The sequence below is a fragment of the Emiliania huxleyi genome (assembly GCF_000372725.1).
Source record: "Emiliania huxleyi CCMP1516 unplaced genomic scaffold EMIHUscaffold_1, whole genome shotgun sequence".
Taxonomy (NCBI): Eukaryota; Haptophyta; order Isochrysidales; family Noelaerhabdaceae; genus Emiliania; species Emiliania huxleyi.
In genome coordinates this window covers 707,221-728,474 of record NW_005202428.1, presented here as the reverse complement: position 1 = coordinate 728,474, position 21,254 = coordinate 707,221, and the positions used below count along the sequence as shown (strand labels likewise).

Here is a 21,254-nt window from a genome sequence, read left to right as displayed (position 1 = left end):
AATCGAGAGGTGGCAGAAGCCGCCGTGCGTGACACATATTGCGGCACGTGAGAGTGAGACAGAGCCCCGGCAGCGGCCAGCGCGCGCGCGCAGCGGCCAGCGCAACAGGCGTTTCAAACAGCAAACGGGACGGCCTGCGCAGCCTCTAACTATACGAGACGTTACGCGCCTGACTGTTCTTCGCCTTCCTACATACATACATACATCTCTGTACTCTGACTGCGCCGCCGGCGCCGCCACGCATGCAGTTGGGTGCTTCTGTCAGCGGCGTGAGCCGAGAGGTGGCCCACGCTGACACAAGCGCTCGCAGCAGCCTGGCGACGGACCCGAGTGTCCCGACGGCGACGCGCGCGGGTGACGGTGACACCGGACGGTGTGTCCGACCCGGTGTGTGGTTTTCATATTAAAATACCGGGGAAGGCCTGCGCAGCCTCTTGAGCACTTGAGCACTTGATAAGAGGGACGTCCGCCGCAATTCGGACAATGCTCTTTCCCACGCCCGCCACATGACGCCCACCGCCGCCGCGTCGGGCGGCGCGCGCCGACGCCGACCATCACCACCGACCGACGGCTCGCACGGCCGTGCGGTGAGCAAAAATTTGGGTCGCTGCGCGCCTGCCGGATGCTCTGCGACGTCTGGACGCTCGCCAGAAACGCCAGGAAGCTTGCCTTCCACCCCTGGGCCCGAGGGCGAACGGCAGTGGTCGGCAGCCTCTGCGACGCTCCGATCGGCTCCTCGACCTCATCGCCTGCGACGAGCCAGCATGGCTCGTCGCTCGACGGCAGCCTGCTCAGTATGCTCTTGGCATTCTGTACAGCCTCGCCAGGCTCTCTGAGACGGCCTGCAGGGCCGGCGCGGACCGCCTCGGGCGCGATGGCCCTCCTCAGTACCTACCTCTTTGATGCCTGTCGGCTCTCCAATCTCGTCGCCGGCGGCAGGCCCGCATGGCGCGCTGCTCGAGAGGTCCCTTACCACACACAACTCACAAAAGGAGAATCGGCCCTCTATACCGTCCTCAAGCATCGCATGCATGCAATGGATATTCGTACAAACCTGACTAGACACGACCGAGACAACTCTCTTGAGCCACTCCCATAAATATGATTTTATTTCTTGTTCGCAGCTGCGCGCGTAGCCGTATCGCGCGCAAGCCCGGCGCAGGTCTCCATCATCATCCTGGGCTGCAGCCGCCGAGCTCGGGGCCGCAGGTGGCTGCACACTTCTGGCTGTTCCAGCCGTTGGCCTTCGGGCAATTCTTTGCCCTCTTAGCGGCAGTGTTCAACTTCATGGGGCACCGATCGTGGCTGTCGGCGCAGAGGCTCGGAAGCCACAGCAGCGCGCTGCTGGCTGTCGTAAAGCCGGAGCTCTTTGAGCCCGCAGCGACCGCGTACCACTTCTGATCGGTCGACGACAGAAACACCCCCTCGAACTCCGCCACGGGTGGAAGCTGGATTTGGGTGGGGGGAGGCGACGGCGACGGCGACGGCGACGGGGTGCTGTCGCCGCACGATTGGTGGAGGGGGTCGTCTCCGCTCCCGGTGTTCTCCTCCATTGTCTCGCAGATCCACGAGCGGAAGTAGTCGACGTCGGTGTAAACACCGGGCTTACTCCCCGCGCATCCCTCGCCCCACGACACGACGCCCACCAGCGTAAAGTCGTCCGCGCCATTTTTGTAGACGAGGGGCCCGCCACTGTCACCCTGGCAGCTGTCCTTGCCGTTCTCGGCCGCGCAGATCATCCCGTCCTTGATCCAGTTTCCGTAGGCGGAGCAACTTGACCCCTCGACCTCCACCTTTTGCGCCACCGACGGCGTGTTGCCTCCTGAACTGAGGGTGCCCCAGCCAGCGACGGTCAGGGTCTCGCCGCCAATGTCTGCGGCGGGCATGCCGAGCGAGTCGACCGCCTCCCAATAGTCCATTGCCGGGCTCGACAGCTTCAGGAGCGCGATATCGTTTTTGAGGGTGTCGTCGTTGTAGCTCTGATGCATGTGGACCGCCTCCACCGAAAGTTGCTGGATCGGGTGCTTGTTGTTCGGGTGCGAGTTGCCGTTGGTCTTGTGCCGTCCGATGGCGCTGCAGAGGAGACGGGCACGTGAGCGGTGGCTGGTGCAGGAACAGGGGCGAGCAGGAGCAGGACGTGAGAGAGGGGCGGGCGCGGGAGGAGGGCGGGCGCAGGAGGTAGGCGGGCGCGGGAAGAGGGCGGGCGCGGGAGGTAGGCGGGCGCGGGAAGAGAGCGGGCGCGGGAGGAGGGTGGGGCGGTCCACTCACACTCTCAGCTTCTTGCGCTTATTCGCTTTGTTGTAGTCGCTCACGCAGTGCGCGGCCGTCAGCACCCAGTTCGCAGACATCAGTGTCCCACCGCAGAAGCCCTCCTGGCCGAACCGAGTGTCTCGCAGGTTCACGAGCCACTCAAACTCCTGCACTCCCGTGGGCACCCCGCCGACAATCCTAGTGCCAACGCCCTGGAGCTTGCGGGCGACGTGAGCATCCTCTCCGATCGACGGGATGGGGCCCGGGCTGCCGAAGACGGTGGCGAGCAGCGTGGAGAGCAACATATACACACACACACACCCGAGGCCGGCGCGCTTGCTTTCTTGGGGAAACGAGGCGTTCGCGCAACTTGGACTGGGATTCGTTTCAATTCGTTTCAATGCCAGGAGCTCGCTTTTGATGGGGGCCTTCGTCTTCGCCGATATCGCAGGGTTCGCTTTTCTTGCTGGCGGTGATGAGGCCTTTTGTCCGCTTCGTTCATTTGTTTGAGTCCCCCGGGTGTTTGCCGTTTGCGTCTCGAACGAACGCGAAATGTTCTTCCTTTCGATCCTATAGACCACGGAGTCCGGGGAGACGTTCGTGAGGTAGTGATGTCTGATGATGGTTGATGCGCGCTCTCTATACTCTATTCATTTCACCGATTCATTTTCAATATGACAATGTGTTTGATGAGATGATCATGAACGTAGTACGTAGTCGTAGAGGACGGGGGAGCGTGGAGGGCGGGCTAATGTGGCCACTGCACACCCTCGACACCACACATGACCTTGAGAATGGAGAGACGGGACACGCGCATCAGCGGCCCTCGCACGCACTCGGCATGCGATGGGCCAGGAGCGGTGCCGTTGCTGTTGTACGCACGACCTTCCCTGGGTCCTCAGCCGCGCGCCTTGTGGAGCGCTGCGCGCATCTCTGCGGCGGCGCCGCGCGCGCCCGCGGGCAGCCACTCGGTGACGAACATGCAGCGCTCGAAGAGCTTTGTCAGTGGGTCTGACGGGTCGCACCGCTCCTGCAGGTACGTCATCGTCTGCTGCCGGATGCCGACCGGCGCGGGGCCTGGGCCGCGCCACTGCCAGCCCGAGTCGAGGAGACTGCCGCCGCTCTCTCGGCCGTCGCAGAGCATGCCCGTCACATCGGGCGCCTACGGCGGGCAGCGTCGCTCCGCCGTCAGTGCACCTCGCTCGGCTCTCTCGGAGCTTCCCCGTCGCTGCGAGCGCCAGCGGCCCGCCCGAGCCGAACAGCCGCTCGAAGCCAAGCCCCTCAAAGGTGCCTGCGTCACGAACACACCGGGTGGTACTCGCGTCGCGGGAAGGCAATGGGCTGCTCTGTATACTCCGCATATGGCTCTCGTACCATCAAACTTGAGGTCGACCTCGAAATCGGCGCCGCAGCCGAGCGGGCCTCCCCCGCCCGGCGGCCCGCCCGCACCCACCCCCGCCAGCACGTCTGCGAGCCGGATCGACAGGTTGTCGAGCCAGACCTTGCCGGAGCCCGTCGCTGTCGCCGTCCCTCCGCCGACGCCGAAGCCGAACTCCGTCACGTGGGACTGCATGCTCAGGCCGAACGACTTGACCTGCGATCTCGGGTGATCTGGGGTGATCTCGGGTGAACTCGCTCGGCTGCTCTCGGCTGCTCTCGGCTGCTCTCGGCTCGACCTCCATCTCCAGCGTGACTGTGTCGAACTCGATCAGCCGCGAGCCCTTACTTGGCCCGATGTACGGCGCGAGCGGGCCGAGCATCTCGCTGACCGAGTCGCCGATCTCGTCGAGCTCATTCTCGACCGGGTCCCACCTGCCACAGGTCAGCCCCAGCTAGTCAGCCCGGGTCAGCTGCCACAGGCCAGCCCGGGTCAGCTGCCACAGGCCAGCCACGCGGGACAGTCGGCCGGGACGGCGCGTCCGCGGTCGGGGCGTTGCCGCGGGGCACGGAGGAGGGTTGCATCTCCTGGAGGCGAGAGGGTGGCGACGCACCATTTGTTGGCGCCCTTGTTTCTGCAGCCGAGCAGCTTTGCCTCGCCGAGCTCGATGTTGGTGTAGCTCAGGTTGTACCGCACGATCTCCATCGTTCCGAGCCGCCGGTACTCGCGGCCTTCGCGCGGTGCGGTCGGCAGAGATCCGTAGAAACGCTCCATGTACTGACTCATCATCCCACGGAACATGGTTGCGTCGAAGCCGCCGAGATCGTGGCAGTCGAACTCATCCGGCGGTGGCGAAGGCGGCGGCGGCGCTAGCGGCGGGAGCGGCGGGTGCGGTGGAGGTGGCGACGGCGGCAGCGGCGGCTGGTGTGGTGGGAACGGCGGCAGCGCTGGCGTCACATCGTTGAACCAGAAGAAGGAGCGAGGTCGAGGTCCGTCCACCGCCGCGGCAGCGCCTTGGCTCGTGCTGAAGCCGAGCAGCAGCAGTAGGGCGACTGTTGTAGCAACGAGCATCATCACCACGCTTTGGGCCTGGCTTTGGGCTTTGGGCTTGGGCCTGGAAGGAGCCACGCCCGCGTCCTGGCGCGAGCTACGAGTAGTGAGCATGGCCTTTGCCCTTGGGGAAAAGAATTCTTAACCCTAGTGGGTGGATAACCTGTCAGACAGGCGGTCTCGCGGAATCTCGCGTTGACACAACCGCGGTGCGCGCCCTGTAGGTCGCCAGACCAAACCGCGCCGGCCTGGCCATGCCCGCATAGTGGACATTGACGGGTCCGGTCGGTTCCGCGCACGCTCATCGCCCGGATCGGCTGCGCCGCGCTGCTCTCGACGGCCTCTCGAGCGGGCGCAGCGCACACGCGGCACGGCGAAGGAGGGCGCGATACTCCACCGGTTCTTCGGCCGTCTGCCTCGGCGCACGACCCGCGGGGCACGTGCGCGCCTCGAGAAGCTCCGCCGCCCCGCCCGGTGCTGCCCACCCGCCTTCGGTGGCACCCGCCGACGCGCAGGCGCTCGCGCCGGGTGCGGCTCCTCGGCGACGTCGAGCGTGGTGCCCGACGGCTCAGGAGCCTTCTACCATCAACCACTACCACGGCCGCCACCGTCGGCGCCTTCGCTCGAGCTCTCCGAGGCCGCGTTCTGACCTCGTGCCGCGGCTGTCGTCGCTGCAGCAGCGACGAGGGCCGCGGCAAGGGGTGCAGCGGCGACGGGCGGGGCGGAGAGGCGCGGCCAGCTACCGGGCTGTTGCCCCCGCCTACCGCGTCGGGCCCCTGCACCCGGAGGCGGCTTGCGGCAGCCTTCCCGTGTCTCCGTGCGACCCGATGGGGTAGCCGGCCAAAACGCGCGCGTCTGTGAGATTTCCGGACTTTGAGTGTGCACCGCGGGAAATATCAAAGTGAGAGTGTACCAAAGTTAGTAGGTCATTTTGAAGGGTTGGTATAGGCCTTTCACTGGTGGGTAGCCCGGGCGTCGCGCGGTACGCGCCGGGCCGTCAGCGCCTTTCGAAAACAGCGACACTATCCACCTACTAGGGTTAAAGGCCTCTCTCACAGCACACTGGCACGACAAGGGCGCGGACTGGCGCGGACTGGCACACTCAATGAAAAGAATTTCCGTTCCCCCTTCCCACGAAAATTCACACATTTGGCAACTTATTACAACTGCCAGCCAGCATTGCGGAGCAAACAGTGCAGCCGGCGACCTCACTCACGCTACATACCTTCCTTTGCCAACTACAACATACCTAAAACTACAACATACACACAGGTAGGTGCCACCCCTCCCACCCCCTCTGACCGGGAGAGGGGGTTGCGCGTCAGCTTCACCTACCTAAAATGTCTTTGGGGTGACGTAACAACTACGTGCGTCCGTGGGATTCCCACTCCTTTTATCTAATTGTATCCCTTTTAGGTGAATCCGATCGACTTTCGCGCCGTAAAGAGATTCGACATTCACAAGTAAACGCGCCCCCGCGACGCTGACTACAGCGTCGCCAGCGGCGCTGCACGCGGCCGCAACCCCGAGCCTCGCCCCGTCACAATCGCGCCCGCCGGCCGCACGCGGCCGCATCATTCCGCGCCAGTCTGGCTTAACCGGGTGCACCTCGAGACAAGACCGACTACAGAGTCTCTACCGAGCCGTTTCTGGCTCCTGCATGCGATGAAGGTAAAGGCAGTCGCGGCGGTCCGCAGGGGATATGCGGCCAGCGACCCGCGAGGCAGACCGCTGAAGCACGGTGCCGCCCGCAACCCCGCCATAGACAGCAACAGAGTGCATCACCCAAAGCGAGCACTGGCGCAGTCGGCATTTGGCACGCGAGCCGCCGCAGCCGCGACCCATCGCACGAATTGCGGCCCCCGCAGGTGCAGACAACAGCAGCGCTGCGCCTCTTCATATTGAATTCGTGGCGGGTGCTGCGTCCTAGATGCAGGCAGCGTGCAGTCAGTCGATCTGCACGGCGACAGCTATGCAGAACGATGAGCCACAGCAAAGCAAGAAGGGAGGGGCGAGCGAATACGGGCTGTTTGTAGCACACGCCGGCATGACAAGAACAAACGGCCACGTCAAGGCTGCCTTTAATGTCTGAAAGTTCGTCTTGCCTCCCCTCAGGCGCCGACTACGACGGCTTTGTGCGGGCGTCTGTTAGCCCTCGCTACCTGCGATCGGCCGCGGCACCGGTGGGGGTGCTCTACGTGGTGATGTCCTTCGCCTCGCCGCAGCACCCAGGCAAGCGTGTTGATCGCTACCTCGCTGAGGTGTGCAGAGCACGCATTCAGGGCGTGATCTCGGCTTGAGCTCGGCGTGAGCTCGGCCGCCGCTCGGTGCCTCAGGTGCAGAGCAGCGTGCTGAGCGTCCGCACGGCGTGCCCAGACCTGCCAACCGCACTCGCCACCGATCTCGCCGCGTCAAGGGAGGTGCGCAGCACGTTCGACTTCATTGTGGCCGCCAACACGACGGTGTACGCTCAGCGATGGCGCCAGAGCTACTTGGCTCGTGTGGCGGCGCTCGCCGCCTCGCCCTTCGAGCTCACACTTGAGCTCGACGCAACGGTGCAGATCTGCTCGAGCATGCTGCACGGCGCCCTCGCCGCCGCGCATCGCAACGCCGCGATCGACTTTGCTGTCAATTTCGAGTCGTCGCCGCTCGCGGAGGAGTCACAGCTGCCGGCGCCCATACGGAGATATAATGACTACTACGGGGTGATTCGGCCGGGGCGGGTCACCGACTTTCTGCCTCACAACTTTGCGCTGCTCGTGCGCAAGGGGCGGCCGCTCACGGCGCTGCTCAAGCTCTGGTCCGACGAGCTGAAGCTAGGCAAGACGGCGGACGACCAGCGGCCGCTGCGCGAGTCGCTGCGCGCGTTGCACGCCGCCGACTTCCGAGTGTGCCTGCGCGAGTCCCGGATGGGACCGAGCAGCTGCGTGCGGGTTGGGGTGCACCGGCTGACGGACGCTGCGGCGGCTTTCAAAAGTGCCGCCAAGGGGAGCGAATGGGCGTTGGCAGGGCAGGCCCAGGGCGTCCAGCGGTTGTTGTACGAGCCTCGCTTTACGCGGCCCTTTGCCGGACCGATGCTGCTCTTGCACACGGTGGACGGCTCGCGCGTCCGCCGCTCTCCCGCTCTCCCTCGCCGACAGAATGGCCCGCGGCCTCGAGGATGCCTGTGCGAGTCCTACACGAGATTATACCGGAGGGATCTCCGATAGTAGGCTCCTCCGCCTCGAGCCATCGCGTGCTGCAGGGCGGCCCGATGGCGGACGCCTTTGGAGACAAGGCCCAAACAAGGTCTTCCGATGCTCCCTGCTGTGAATAGGCTGCCAGATGGCAAACTCCTTCTCGACGGCACTACGGCTCATCACTTCGGTGCCCGAGCCGGTGCAGAAACCGGGCCGGAAGCAGGACCACCCGGACGTGTCCCGCCGCTGTGGCAGAGAAGCGCCTCTTCACATGCGCTGGTGTGTGCACAGGAACACCACTACGACGTGCTCTACTCGCGTGAAGACTGTCACGCGAGGTAGGAGAAGACAGGGGAGTTTGTCCTGGTGTGAACGGCGTCTATTCACCTCTGGCTTGTGAGCAGGTACGAAACGACTAGGGAGTACTCCCCCGCCCCGGCGTTCTACCTCCCTGTTTGCAGTATGCTGCCCTCGAGAGGCGGCCCGGAGCCGCAACACGAACTCGCCGACCACCCGCCGGCACTCACCGAGACGCTGGAGTCGTTTTGGAGCTTCGCGGTCGCCGCCGACCTCACGCGATGGCCCGCTAGCTCCGCCGCCACGTGAGAGAGAGAAGAGTCGCGGATAGAGGCGAACAAGCGCCGAGTTGCTCGGGACGGGAGCGGGGTCCGGGGAGGGCTGCCCGCGGGGGAGAAATCAGAAAAAAGGATCGAGGAGCCGCAGAGCGGAAGCGAAAATGCGACGGACCAAGGAAGCGAGAGCCTTCGTGCTTCGAGAGGTCGAGAGAGAGAGAAGTGTGTGGCTGTGTCTCGCGTGGTGTTTTGTAACTGCGTTACCGTTTTGATTGTGCGAGAGCCACAAGTATGGCTCTTTACGTGTACGTTGTGCGTGCGAAAAGTTGTCGACGGGCTCGAGGTGGCTCGCCGCGACACGATGTCACGTAAACGTAATAATGGTGAAGGATCACACGAAAGAGAGTTCATCTCAGCTCGCGCGTCCTTCCCACCTCGCCCTCGCTCGCGCCCTCGCGCCCCACAACCCCGGCGGCCAGCGAGGCTGGTAAGGTAGTGCGGAGCGTCCTTGGACGCACCCTCCGTCTGTCGGACCTCCTCTAGATCTCCTCCTTGGCTGTAACGATGGTCGCTTTGACGATCTTGGACAGCTCCGGAAAGTTCTTGTCCAAGTAGGCGTTGCCCTCGTTCTGGATCTGCCCCTGGTTGGGCTTCTCGCCGCAGTTGTAGATCTTCTTGACGACGGCCATCCCGTCGCCAAGGACCTTTGGTAAGGCGAGGTAAGGTAATGACAGGCGCTCCGCGGCATGTAAAGCGCAAGGCCCAGACCTTTGCGAAAGGGGCGAAGCCCATCCCGTCGAGGCGCGCGTTGTCGACATAGTTGATGAAGAGCTGCGTCGTGCGCGAATTTGGCGCTCCCGTCTTGGCAAAGGTCATGTAGCCGGGCTTGTTGCTCTCGACGACCGGATCGTCCTTGATCTAATGCGCTTCCGAGTGGGCGTGAGAGACGCTGCTCACTGTGAGGAGGGCGAGCCGAGCCAGCTGCGTGCGGCGGCACCTGATTGGCACGCCACTTTGCGTTTAGAGCGGGGTCGCCAGAGAGACCGAACTGCACCATGAATGACGGAATCACGCGGAAGAATCGAGTGTCATCGTAGAAGCCAGTCTGGACCAGAGCGGCGAAGCGCTCGGCGCCCAGCGGCGACCACTCTGGATGCACCTCCACCTCGAAGGAGCCCGGCCCGTCCGTCTGTAGGGAGCGGGCGCGTCTGTCGGACGGGAGCTGGCAAGGGCTGATGGATATCGCTGTGCCGCATCTAGTCTCTGGCGGCTCGACGTGTTGTCATCTGGCTACCGCGGCCGTCTCGACGTCAAAGCGGACGCGGAACGTGGGCTGTGCGGAGAGGCAGCACACTGCCAGGCCGGCGAGCATGAGGAGGCGCCTGTGCGGCAGGGCGGCGTGAAATCAGAGAGATTGAGCTGCCGCCGCCGAAGCCTTGGGCGCCTCGGGCGCCTCACATCCTGGCGGTGAAAATGCCTCGCATAAAGAATTTCACGTGCTTTTTCGATACTGCGGGATGCGTTGAGTGGCAAGACTGAAAAGGAATTAGAAGGCCTGGTGGAACATGTGCAAGCTTTGATGGAGCCAGCATCGCCGCAGCGACGTGTCGATGACGTCGATAAGAGTCTCGAAGAGCTTGCCGAGGCTAAAGCACAGTTCCCTCCCGCTGTGATTCTGTGTGAGCTCTGTGTCTTGTTTGCCAACAGTACACCCGAAAAACAGTATGAAGTGTGGGCGTATGCAGTGCATTACGAGGCTACTGGCGAAGGTGCTGGTTTGCAGGCTGTGAGGAGCGCGGCTGAAGCTCTGCTCATCGATGAGACAAACCTTCATTGGGTTCATGCCACAACCAAGGGCTCACGGCTGCAAAAGTACCCGCGCTTGGCACGAGCTGCACGCGATGCAATCCGCGACAGCACCGACCGAACCGCATCTGTGGCGGCGGATGCTCATGTGCTGCTCTACTTCTTGCATTCAAACGGCGATGTGATGAGGCTCAATTTCACCACATCGCGGAAGCAACAAGACTGCGGCCGCATCACAGCCGGCACAGTGGATGCTCCGAGCTACTACGTACATTCCGCGCGGTGACTGGCATGTGGCACTCAAGTTTACACGCAAGAGCCGCGACCTCGCGTGTTTTCGATACAGGGAGGTAGTTACAGGGAGGTAGTTACAGGGAGGTAGTATACGGTCGAGCACGAGACGCCGCGGGCTTTTGGGATCCTTTCTTTTCTTGATTCCGTTTGTTGCAAACGGAATCAGTTGCAAAACCCTGAATAAAAAACAAAACGCGAAAATCCCCTTTGCAGCCAAGCCTACCGGGCACCTAATTTTAAACAACAGACCAAGGCACGGGGAGAGGAGCGAGAGAAGAATATAGGGCGGCGGCGGCACCTTGAGCACGGCGAGGGACATGCGCTCGGGCATGGTGAGCGCGGCGAGCTCCGGCCGCTGCTCCTTCGTTAGTCTGCATTCTTACCTCCGGCGTCAACAACAAACAAATCTCTCTCCCTCTCCGGCGTCCAGTCATGGTCATGTGTCTTAAATACATAGTAAGAAAGAAAGAAAGAAAAGAGGTGCGGGGACGAGGACAGGGTCCCCACCTGCACGAGCAGGATTTTGGAAGGACGATCAGGGGGACAGGTGAACGGTAGAGTGCGGCCGTACATTTTGGGTTTTCGCAGGGAGACCGTTTAGTTAGGCCGGGAGGTCACACACGGAGGTCGGAGGCGCGACCCCTGCACGCTCGGCACCAGAGGACTGCCAGTATGAGACGGCGATTGCAAAGGAACATAAGAAGGGAAACGCGATTCATACTGTGGGGGGGGGAGCGCTGCCAGCGCTGGACAGAGGGTGCTTGGTCGGATGCATCATGCATCGTGCGCCGCGTCTTGCATATTTGTTCTCAATAGCGAGCAGAGGTCTCGATGCGGAACGAAGCGTCGTTGCGGTGGAGCGTGCTGTCCTCGGCGTGCTCGATGCGCAGATGGAAGCCGCGGTGGGAGATGTAGCGGCTCGGAAAGTTGACCGACTCGTAGGAGACGAAGCCCGGCTCCCCCGTCAGCGCTGGCCTGGGGCGGAAGGTGGCATCGAGGGCGAAGGGGCCGCCATGGCTGCTGCTGTGGCAGCGCATGGCGTAGCCCGCATGGCGCAGGTAGCGGCCGGGCCGCGCGGCGTCCTCGAAAGAGACGGTGCCCTTTTCGCCCGTTAGCCCAGGCACGACTCGGAAGGCGGAGCCTGCACCCTCTTCAATCTTGACCGTCTCGTCACTGACGATCTTCCACTTGCGCGCAGAGTAGTTTTGACTGACCCAGACGGAGGCGTGGCCCTGCACCATGGAGAAGGCGGCGGCGTGGCGCGCGCTCTCGTACGTGAGATCCTCGATGTCGCCCTCGAAGCGACTCGCCATGTCGCCGTTGGCGACGCCGTCGGAGACTCGGTGGCCGACTGGGATGCGGGAGTACACGCACAAGTCAGGGTGGTCGGACACCGCGTTGAGCCCCGCGCCGTCAACAGCGCCGTCGAGCAGGACTTGGTAGACGCCCAGCGCGGCGTTGAAGCGGAGCGCCACGTCGTGCCAATCGCCATCGTTGACCTGCGTGCTGCCCGTGATGGAGCCGACCCAGCCGATGTCGAAGCACACGCGGCCGCCGCGCAGGAAGAGCAGCTTGGCCTGGCCAGCCCCGCCGCCGTTGCGCCACCGCCCGTCAGGGAAGGCCTTGGCCAGGATTGTGCCGGACGCCTGCGTGGTGCGCACGCGCGCGGACAGCACGAACGGAACCGCGCCGGACAGGTCCCACGAGGAGGTGCTCGCCGCCAGCGTGGTGTCCTTTTGGACGACAGCCGCGGCCTTGAAGAGCGCGGCATAGCAAGCAGCGGCCTTGGCGACGAATCGCTCGCCCTTCAACTCGTCGAACAGGCTGAGCACCGCGGCGGCCTTGTCCACGACGGCGGGCAGCGGTTCTGGGGCGAGGCCGAGGGCGAGCCGGACCTGCTCGATGCGGGCTGCTAGCGAGTCCGCCTCGAAGCCTGAAGCGGGTTCTGCAGAGACGACGCCGACGACCGAGTCCGCCTCGAAGCCTGAAGCGGGAGAGATGACGCCGACGACCGAGTCCGCCTCGAAGCCTGAAGCGGGTTTTGCAGCGACGCCGACTATGACGAACGCCTCTGCGTCTGCGTCGGCCATCGAGTCGAAGAGACCTGCGTCTGCGTCGGCCATCGAGTCGAAGAGACGGGACGGACGGAGAAACTTGCGTGGCCAGGACCGGTCCCGAAAAAAGAATTGTACGGAAACACCGTAATCCGTATCGCCGACACCAGGCTCGAGCCTCGACCGCCAGCAGAGAAATAAATTTACAACAAAGCTCCCTCGCACAACACTGGGCACGGGACTGGCGTGAAAGAGATAGCAGAGACTTTTTTGGGTCTTGTTATAACTTATACAGATCGATTTCGGGTCTTGTGTAGATCAGAGACCTCCGAGATCCAAAGAGCAAAGTGCTTGATGTGTAGATCCATTGCGTCTTGTGCTCGGCCGTCGGGGCGCGGACCAGGGGAACACCGCCTCGGCCGCAGCCCCAATGCAGCGCCGCGCCCTTAGGAGGCCGCAATGGGCACGTTCAGGCGCTGCCATGACCCCGACCTCGTCTCCTACACAAAGCCCGCAAGCCCCAGCCCGCCCGCCCCGGCGGCGCCGCCCGCACCGCGCGGGCCGCCGCCGCCACCCAGCCGGGCGCTCAGGCCGGCGAGGGTGTGCTCGATGTGCGCCCTCCGTGCGCTGGCGGCATGCACGGACGCCGCCAGCGCAGGGGCGGCACGGTGCGACTCGGGCGACACGGACGCGGGGAACGCGGGTGGCTGCGGCGGCGGCTGTGGCGGCGGTGGGAGAGAGGCCGGCGAGAGGTGCGCCGCGGCTGCGGACGCCTCTGCCGGCCCCGCCCCCGCCGGCCCCGCAGCGCTCGTCCCGTGTGCGCCCGCGGCAGCCTGGCCCGTGTCGCCTTCGTGGCGCGCCATAGCCTCCCGCTCGCGCAATAGCCGCTCCGACTCGCGCTCGATGGCCTCTTTGTCCTGCTGCAGCGTCGCCATCAGGCCAGTCACCGCCGCAATCTCCTTGGCGGCGGCGGCGCGCTCCAGCTGCGAGCTCCTGATCTGCAGCTCGGCCGCCTGGCGATGAAAACAACAAGAACGATAGTGATAATGATGATGATGAGGTAAAGGCAGGGGGCAGCTTAGCCGCCTGGCGCCGCTGCTCGAGTTGGGCTCCCTGCAGGGTGGCCTGCTGCACCGTGCGCTCCTAATGAAATTGATCACAACCGTGATGGATCCACCACTAACTCAGAAAGCCTTGCTGCGCCGACCGCGCCTTCTCCGATGCGAGCTCCTCCAGCGAGCTGAAGATGGCCTCGCGGTGGCGCGACACCTCGCCGCGGTGCTCCACCTAAGCGCGAGACTCGCCGAGAGTTCCCCGAGATTCGCCGAGATTGGCGACCCCTCGCCGCGGTGCCACACCAGCGCGCGAGAGAGCGCCGACCGCTCGTCGCGGCACAGCCCGCGCTCCTGCGCGAAGAGCTTGCGCTCCGCCTGCAGCGTGGCGACGGCGCCCGCCATCTCCGCCACGACGCGCTGCTGCAGCGCGTCGATCTCGACGGCGCGCTGCGCTAGCTGGGAGCGCAGCTCGTTGTGCTCAGCCTGCATGGCCTCCCACTCTGTCCGGCCGCTCCGCCACGCCGCCGCCATCCGCTGCTGCTCGGCGTCGAGCTCGCTCCGCATCGCAGCGACCAGCGCCTCGCGCTCCGCCCACAGCTTCTCGCGCTGCGCCTGCACCTCGTTGAGCGCCCCCTCCTTCTCGAGCATCGCCGCCTCGCCCTTGAGCACCGTCTTCCACAGGTCCTGCTCCATCTTCTCGCGCAGCACGACGAGCCCCTCCGCCGTTCTTCCCACGTCGGTCGCCAGCTTGGAGAGTGCGCCGCCCTGCTGCTGCAGCACGCCGTACGCGGCGCACTGCTCGCGGTGCAGCGCCTCCAGCCGCTTGACCTGCTCCGCGTGCTGCCGGTCCTTGGCTGAGAGCGTCGCCTCCGTCACCTGCCGCAGCTGCGCCAGCTCCACCTCGTGCACTCGCCTATCAATCCAACGACGAGGAATGAGCGCGGAGCCAATCGGCGCCAGCTCCGCCTCGTGCACTCGCCGGTCGGCTGCGGTCGCCTCCGCAGTCTCGCGCGCCGCGGCGGCCAGCCGTTGCTCGAGCAGAGCCTCGTGGTGTGCCACCTCCTGCTCCGCCTGCTTGCGGGCCGCCTCGAGCGCCTCGCCGTGCGTGCGGTCGCGCGCCTGTGCACAGAAGGGCTGTGGACTCCAGGAGCAGAATGCCGTGGGCCGCTCCCCTCCCCGTCGGGCCGCGCGCCGCCAGCGCCGACTCGAGCAGCGCGCGCGCCTGCGCCATCTCCTGCCTTGCGCGCTCCTGCAGGACGGCTCGGGGAGGGGTCCGACTAGGGGAGCAGCCCGTGGCGTCGCGGAAGTGTCTCTGAAGAGTCTTCTCTGAAGTGTCTTCGCAATGTCTCGGCAGCGTCTCGGGAGTGTCTCTTCTCCTGCTCGAACGAGACCCGACGCTCCGCCGCTGCCTCGCGCTCCGCAGCGACCTTGTCGGCGAGGGCCGCCGCCGCCGCCGCCTCCGCCTCGTGCCGACCCTGGATCGAAGCGAGCGACTCCTCCGCCTGCCGCGAGATTGACCGAGATTGACCGAGATCACCCCGAGATCTGGATCGACGACAGCGGCCCCTCCGCCTGACGCGCGCGAGAGAGCGCCTCCGCCTGCGCCAGCTGCAGCGCGGCCGCGTGCTGCGTCTCGAGCGCCTTGCGCTGCGCGTCGAGAGCGGCCGCGTGCTGCTCGCCAGCCGCCGCCAGCGCCTGCTCGTGCCTCGCCCGCGCCTCCTCCTCGCGCCGCCCCGCGCGCGCCCTCTCCTCCGCCAGCTCCTCGCGCAGCGCAGCTTGCTGCTTGGCCGCCTCGGCGAGCAGGGCAGACAGCGCGCCCTCCCCCTCCCCCTCCCCCTCCCTCGCCGCCGCATGCTGGCCACGGTCTCGGCCAAGTGCAGCCGCCCCGCCGTGATCTCGCGCCCGACCGCCGCGCCCTTGAACAACCTCTTCCCAATCCCTCGGCCCGCCGAGACCGCCGCCGCCGGCTCCCGCCGCACCGCCAGGCTCTGCCGCCAGAACCGGCGGGCCCGCGAGCCAGCCGGGCACAGACGCGGGCACAGCCGTAGGCGTCGCCACCGCCGCCGCCACCGCCGCCGCCGCCGCCGGTGCCGGTGTCGCCGCCGGCAATAGTGCAGGCGCCGCCGCCGTCTGCGCAGGCGCGTCGTTCGCCGCTCGCCTAGAGAGAGGTTGCGAGGCGGTCCCAGGGCGCCTCCTGGCCGCCGGCAGCCGCTTCATGTCGCCGCTCGCCTCGACGCCTCCCTCTTGGCACGCCGCTCGACCGCCATCTTCTCTTTCGCCTCCTCGCGCTGCGCCGCCTCGACGCGGCGCGCCTCGTTTGCCCGCGCCGCCAGCGGGCCGCGCGGAGCGGATAGCGAGCCGTCCGAGTCGTCGAAATCATCCACGTACACCTCCTCCTCCTCCTCCTCCGCCTCCTTCGGCCTCTCCACCGCCTCCTCGATAAGTGCGCTCCCGCCGGCTGTCCCGCCACGGCCGACGCTTTCGGCCAGGAAAGGGTTCAGCGGCGCTGGTGGCGCTGGCGCGGCCCGAGCTGGCGCATCGGGTGGCAGCGCCGGCTCAAAGTGGCTGCCGAGGTGAAGGCCGCTGGTCGACAGGTCGGCCGTGTCGGAGAGGTGGCCCGAGAGGTCGTCTCCTCCGACGCCCTGTGGGCGCTCCACCACCTCGCCCGACAGCTCCAGCTGGCTCAGGCTGGCTGACAGGTCCACGGTCTCCTCGGCGGAGTCCGAGAGCGAGAGGACCTCGGCCGTTGACATTCAGGGTTCCGGCTCCTAGCCGGATAGGGGTCTGCGAGTGGCTGGCCCCTCCCAGATAGGTAGGTAGATTGGTCTTGTTTCACCCAAAAGGGCACTGCAATAGGTAGGTACCGGCTATTTTCATCTTTTTTCACGTCACTGCGCGGCCTGGGGATAGGTAGGTAGGTAGGGCGTTTTGGCGCGAGTTAGTGGCGAAGCTGAGGCAATGCGGTGAAAAGAAAGTGGCGCTGCGCGCGCTTACGCGATGTGGTTCAGTGCCGGGAAGCTGAGTCTCTTGCTGCTCCTCACATCGGCACTTGGGCTCGAATCAGCGCTTGAGAGCACAGATAGTGGCGCGTCGAATGGCGGGGCGGTGCCCGATAGGCTCTGGCAGATTGCGCGAGGCGACGCAGCAGGAGTGCTGGCATGGCTCGACGGTGGCGGGCAGGTCAATGCATGCCACAGGAGTGGCGACACAGTTCTGATGCTTGCCGCTTCCAACGGCCGCGAGGTTGTGGTCGACGCTCTGCTGCGACGCGGTGCAGAGGTCAATTTGCGGAACAGTGACTTCCGGAAAAGTGACTTCGGAAGCACTGCGCTCATTCGCGCCGCCGCTGTGTACACCGCCACCGCAGGCCACGAGCGGGTGGTCGAGTTGCTGCTTCAACATAGCGCTGAGGTCAACCTGCGGGACGACGACGGCTGGACCGCGTTAATGTGGGCCGCCGGCAGAGGTCACGCGCGTGTGGCCGACCTGCTGTTGCAGCACGGCGCGGAGGTCAACCGGCCGGATGCCATTGGTATCACCGCGCTGATGGCCGCCGCCCAGCAAGGCCACGAGCGGGTGATCGACCTGCTACTGCGGCGCGGCGCTGATGTCAACCTGCTGGGCAGAGGCGGCGGCACCGCGCTGATGGCTGCCGCCCAGGAAGGCCGCGAGCGGGTGGTCGAGCTGCTGATTCGGCACGGCGCTGAGGTCAACCTGCAGGACTTCGACGGCTGGACCGCGCTGATGTTCGCCGCTAGCAACGATTGCCAACCAGCTATTGTGCTGCGGCTGCTGCAATCGGGCGCAGAAACGAAGACGACAGACGGTCTCGGCGCCACGGCGCTGGAGCTCGCAGAAGAGGCGGGCCACACCGAGTGCGCGCGCATCCTCAAGGATGAGACATACGTGGATGGCGAGGTGCCAAGAGAGGTCGTGGACGCGGCTGAGCGAGGCGACGAGGTAGCGGTGCTGGCGTGGGTCGAAATCGGCGGGCGAGTCAACGCAAGGTACGAGACTGCTGTTACGAGGGACCTCACGCTTCTGATGGTCGCCGCGAACAGCGGTCATAAGCGGCTGGCCAAAATATTGCTGCGAAACGGCGCGGAGGCGAACCTGGGAAGCAGCGAGGGCTGGACAGCGTTGATGAGCGCCGCCTTCACCGGCCACGAGCAGCTAGTCGACGTCCTGCTGCGGAACGGCGCGGAGGTCGACCTACAGAGTAGCGACAACGCCACCGCGCTGATGCACGCCGCCGGCCGCAACTACCCTGCCATCGTGCGCAAGCTGATGCGGGCGGGCGCGGATGCCCGGTTGCGCGATGAGGACGGCGATACGGCGCTGAAGTACGCCGAGCTGAAGGGCAACCCGAATGCATCGAAGCTCTCCTTGAATACGACGGTTCTGCCGGCGTATTGATTCTCCCTATTTTCAGCCTCTTTTGGTCAGCCCTGCTGAGCGTGCTGCTTGTGCTGTGCACTCCCCTCCTATGGGGAGTGCTCAAGAGCGCAAAGTTGCATCTCCAGCCGCACCGGAGGCGTGCAGCACGACGACGGCCGCGCCAGCCAACCGCGCTGGAGGTGATGCGAGACGCCGTCCAGCCATACCGGCAGATCCTTGGATATGTGTCGCAGGGGCTTCGCTCCTTGTGGTGTTGGGCGACCGCCCTCTCCACGTGGGCTCTCACAGCCTTAGACATCGTTAGTTGGGCCCTCATCTCCGCCACTTTTGTAACCATCCTCGCCGCCAAGCAGGCCGCCTACCCCGCCATTTCCGACTTTGCCTCCGCCGCCCACCCTACCCTCGCCATCTCCGCCGCCGGCCTTCAAGCTGTCCTCTGCCTTTGGCGCGCGGCGGCGAGCGAGGGGCCAAATGCAGCCAGTGCCACAGATCATCTGATGCAAGGCAATGCGAGGGAGCCGGAGCGGGGACAGCGGCAGCGGCCAGGGCGGCAGAGGCGGCCAGAGAGGCTGGTGGCACGGGGAGCGGCGGGGCCAAATCGACAGCGGGACGATGCCGAGAGGGCGGCTGAGGTGGAGCGGAGGCATGAGTGCCAAGGATTGAAAGCGGATCTCGAGGCAGCGGAACGCCGCCTTGTGCGCGAGGTTCGCGCCGCGAGAGAAATGGCGGAGAGAGAGGCACGGGCGGCTGAGAGGGAGACGCTCGAGCCGGAGCGGGCCGCGGAGCGCGCGAGAGAAACGGCGGAGAGAGAGGCCATACGGATCTCCCAAAACCGCGTGCTGGATTCCATACGGGCGGCGGCAGCGGCAACGGCAGAGGCAGAGGCGCAACGTGCAAGGGAGGTGGCTGAGAGGGAGGCGCTTGAACAGGAGCGGGCAGAAGCAGAGGCAGCGGCAGCGGCAGAGGCAGCGGCTGAGGCAGAGGAAGCTGCGGAGCGCGCGAGGGAGGAGGCCAACGTGATCGAGCGAGAGCGGGCCGCCGCCGCGGCGGCGGCGGCGGCGGCGGCGGTGGACCCGACGGTGGCGACGAGGATCGCGGAGCAGCTTGGCACGGAGGCGGAGGAGAGTGTGGCCGAGTTGATAAAACGAGCAAACGACACGCTCGAGATCGAGCCGCAGGGCACACTTCAGGAGCAGGCGGTGGCGGTCCTGTCCGCGCTCGTGGGAGCGAGCCACCCCTACGATGCAGGGGAGGCTGCCGGCGGTGATGAGGACACGGTCGCACCTCTCGCGAGCGTCTCTCTGGCGGACGCCAACTTCGACACCGGCAGACCGGCCGTCCCCGAGTCGACCCTCGGCGGTGAGACCACGTGCTCTGTGTGCTTCACCAACCCGAAATCGCACGTCGCGGCTCCCTGCGGCCACCAGTGCGCATGCGGCCCCTGCTCCGCTAGGATGGAGCGGTGCCCTATCTGCCGCGAGCCGGTGATGCTATGGATGCAGCTCCGCGTTGCCTGAGCGAGGCGGGAGAACCAACTCTCGGCAATCTTACACTTGGAAGTGCATGCAGCGCCGAGGGCGTCACATTCTAGGATAGGAACCTAGACGTTGTCGAGAAGTTTACGTCGCTATTCAGTTTAGCACTTTTGTTGTTGTTTTAGAAGCTTTCGATTTTTCTTTTCGTTTCTTTTCTTTTCTTTTCCTTTCTTTTCCTGCCTTGTAAAATTCTTTTTGGCCAGGCTGTGGGTGGCCGCGTACTGGCGAGTAGAGGCACACGCACGCACTCTCGAGGTCTCTTGGAGCAGAGCCCCGGCGAGCCCTCGAGAGAGCACAATGGGTCCCTCGAGAGGGGTACCCTGGGTGGGCGGGGCCTCTACTCGACAGGCCGCGTAGACGACGCGACGGCATGGCAAAGGCCGGCGAGGCCGCCAAGGCGCGCGCTGAGAAGCGCTCCAACGTCAAGCAGAAGAAGAAGTTCGAGAACAAGAACAGCATCGGCAAGACGCGCCGCAAGGTTGGCTCCGAGGCGCGGTACATGACCCGCACCGCGGCCGTCAAGAAGCTGCAGGCGCGGGCAGCCCGGCCGCCTCTGGGAGCGGGTGGGGATGACGCGCTGCCACGGCCGTCTAGCGGTGCGGGCAGCGGCATTTTTCGTGTTTCGCCAACGGCGGGATGGGAGCGGAGGGCTGCGGCGACGGTCGGCGGGAGGCGCAATGGCAGCTCAGCGGCGGCGGCCTGACTGCGCTCACGCCGTTCGCGCGCAGGTGACGCTCAAGGACTTCCGGCGGCTCTGCATCCTCAAGGGCATCTACCCGCGCGAGCCAAAGAAGAAGTTCAAGGCGCCGACGGGCCCTCGCTGCCGCCTCCCACCGCGTCGCCGCCTGCTGCCGCCTGCTGCCTCTCCCTCCTCCCCGCTGCCTCCTTCGCCGCCACCCTCGCCGCCGCGCTCCCTCGCCGCCGCCCGTCCCTCACCGCCGCGCCTCCCCTCGCGCTCGTCCTCCCCAGGGCGGCAACACGACGTACTACTTCGCCAAGGACATCGCCTTCCTCGCACACGAGCCGCTGCTGCACAAGTTCCGCGAGCAAAAGGCCTGACACACCCCTCTCCCTCTCCCTCCCTCTTTTCTCTCCCTCCCTCCCTCCCTCCCTCTCCCTCTCCCTCTCCCTCTCCCTCCCTCCCTCCCTCCTCCCTCACCCCTCCCAGAGGCGCAGCCCCGCCCACGACCCCTCCTCGGAGCCTGCCTCTCCTCAGGCCTTCCTCAAGAAGATCCGCCGCGCCGTCGGAAGGCGCGCGAGAGAGAGAGAGGTAGACGCGGGGGGCGAGGGCGTGTCTTGCAACTCTTCGGCACAGACCCACCTCTCCTTCATCCTTCCGCGCGCGACAAGGGCGGCGGGCGGCGAGGCGGCCGAGAGCGCCCCCGAATCACGCGAGATCGCGCGAGATTAGGCACGAGAAGAAGGAGGCGAGGAGGCTCGACGCCAGGCGGCCTGTCTACAAGCTCGACCATCTGGTGCGATCTCCCCGAGATCCCCCGAGATCCCTCGAGATCCCTCGAGATTCCCCCGAGATCCCCCGAGATCGCCCGAGATCGCCCGGAGATCCCCCGAGATCCCCCGAGATCTCCCGGAGATACCCGGGCATGATAAGAAATTATTAGGATTTTTCTGTTGGCCCCTTCTTGTTGACCCTACCTGGTCGCGCCTGGACGAGTGAATGAG

The 21,254-nt window shown here is 65.3% G+C and overlaps 9 protein-coding genes across 9 annotated transcripts in view; 3 read left to right on the top strand and 6 right to left on the bottom strand.

Annotated features, from left to right (window-relative positions):
- Positions 1-1,172: 1,172 nt before the first annotated feature.
- EMIHUDRAFT_193990 (trypsin alpha) lies at positions 1,173-2,555 on the bottom strand (the record flags this gene model as incomplete). The annotated part of the gene is made up of 2 exons (XM_005793982.1): positions 1,173-2,054; positions 2,271-2,555. 2 exons carry the CDS (start codon positions 2,553-2,555, stop codon positions 1,173-1,175), a joined length of 1,167 nt encoding a protein of 388 aa, XP_005794039.1.
- A 369-nt stretch (positions 2,556-2,924) lies between these two features.
- On the bottom strand, positions 2,925-4,795 carry EMIHUDRAFT_460939 (hypothetical protein; the record flags this gene model as incomplete). The annotated part of the gene is made up of 5 exons (XM_005793981.1): positions 2,925-3,412; positions 3,489-3,541; positions 3,625-3,844; positions 3,927-4,062; positions 4,242-4,795. The coding sequence occupies 5 exons, from the start codon at positions 4,790-4,792 to the stop codon at positions 3,149-3,151; spliced, it is 1,224 nt and encodes a 407-aa protein (XP_005794038.1). The 3' UTR covers positions 2,925-3,148.
- A 2,798-nt stretch (positions 4,796-7,593) lies between these two features.
- EMIHUDRAFT_431722 (hypothetical protein) lies at positions 7,594-8,741 on the top strand. The gene is made up of 7 exons (XM_005793980.1): positions 7,594-7,822; positions 7,891-7,966; positions 8,003-8,092; positions 8,149-8,195; positions 8,262-8,463; positions 8,530-8,651; positions 8,674-8,741. The coding sequence occupies exons 1-7, from the start codon at positions 7,753-7,755 to the stop codon at positions 8,682-8,684; spliced, it is 618 nt and encodes a 205-aa protein (XP_005794037.1). The 5' UTR covers positions 7,594-7,752; the 3' UTR covers positions 8,685-8,741.
- A 64-nt stretch (positions 8,742-8,805) lies between these two features.
- EMIHUDRAFT_447400 (hypothetical protein) lies at positions 8,806-10,021 on the bottom strand (the record flags this gene model as incomplete). Its single annotated transcript, XM_005793979.1, has 5 exons — positions 8,806-9,133; positions 9,198-9,347; positions 9,427-9,618; positions 9,724-9,811; positions 9,888-10,021. 5 exons carry the CDS (start codon positions 10,019-10,021, stop codon positions 8,969-8,971), a joined length of 729 nt encoding a protein of 242 aa, XP_005794036.1. The 3' UTR covers positions 8,806-8,968.
- Positions 10,022-11,202: 1,181 nt separating this feature from the next.
- EMIHUDRAFT_431720 (hypothetical protein) lies at positions 11,203-11,772 on the bottom strand (the record flags this gene model as incomplete). Its single annotated transcript, XM_005793978.1, has 1 exon — positions 11,203-11,772. A coding segment is annotated over one exon (434 nt), but the record flags the coding sequence as incomplete, so codon positions are not given.
- Positions 11,773-13,762: 1,990 nt separating this feature from the next.
- EMIHUDRAFT_193984 (hypothetical protein) lies at positions 13,763-14,869 on the bottom strand (the record flags this gene model as incomplete). Its single annotated transcript, XM_005793977.1, has 3 exons — positions 13,763-13,870; positions 13,942-14,779; positions 14,844-14,869. The coding sequence occupies 3 exons, from the start codon at positions 14,867-14,869 to the stop codon at positions 13,763-13,765; spliced, it is 972 nt and encodes a 323-aa protein (XP_005794034.1).
- A 982-nt stretch (positions 14,870-15,851) lies between these two features.
- Positions 15,852-16,391, bottom strand: EMIHUDRAFT_193983 (hypothetical protein; the record flags this gene model as incomplete). Its single annotated transcript, XM_005793976.1, has 2 exons — positions 15,852-15,935; positions 16,116-16,391. The coding sequence occupies 2 exons, from the start codon at positions 16,389-16,391 to the stop codon at positions 15,852-15,854; spliced, it is 360 nt and encodes a 119-aa protein (XP_005794033.1).
- A 1,827-nt stretch (positions 16,392-18,218) lies between these two features.
- Positions 18,219-19,553, top strand: EMIHUDRAFT_193982 (hypothetical protein; the record flags this gene model as incomplete). Its single annotated transcript, XM_005793975.1, has 2 exons — positions 18,219-18,740; positions 19,140-19,553. The coding sequence occupies 2 exons, from the start codon at positions 18,219-18,221 to the stop codon at positions 19,551-19,553; spliced, it is 936 nt and encodes a 311-aa protein (XP_005794032.1).
- A 388-nt stretch (positions 19,554-19,941) lies between these two features.
- Positions 19,942-21,254, top strand: part of EMIHUDRAFT_193981 (hypothetical protein) — a gene marked incomplete at both ends in the record, with an annotated part of 5,337 nt that continues 4,024 nt past the window's right edge. The window contains 3 exons of the mRNA XM_005793974.1: positions 19,942-20,232; positions 20,300-20,367; positions 20,983-21,046. Coding sequence (XP_005794031.1) covers positions 19,942-20,232; positions 20,300-20,367; positions 20,983-21,046 — 423 coding nt within the window. The remainder of the gene's footprint in view (positions 20,233-20,299; positions 20,368-20,982; positions 21,047-21,254) is intronic.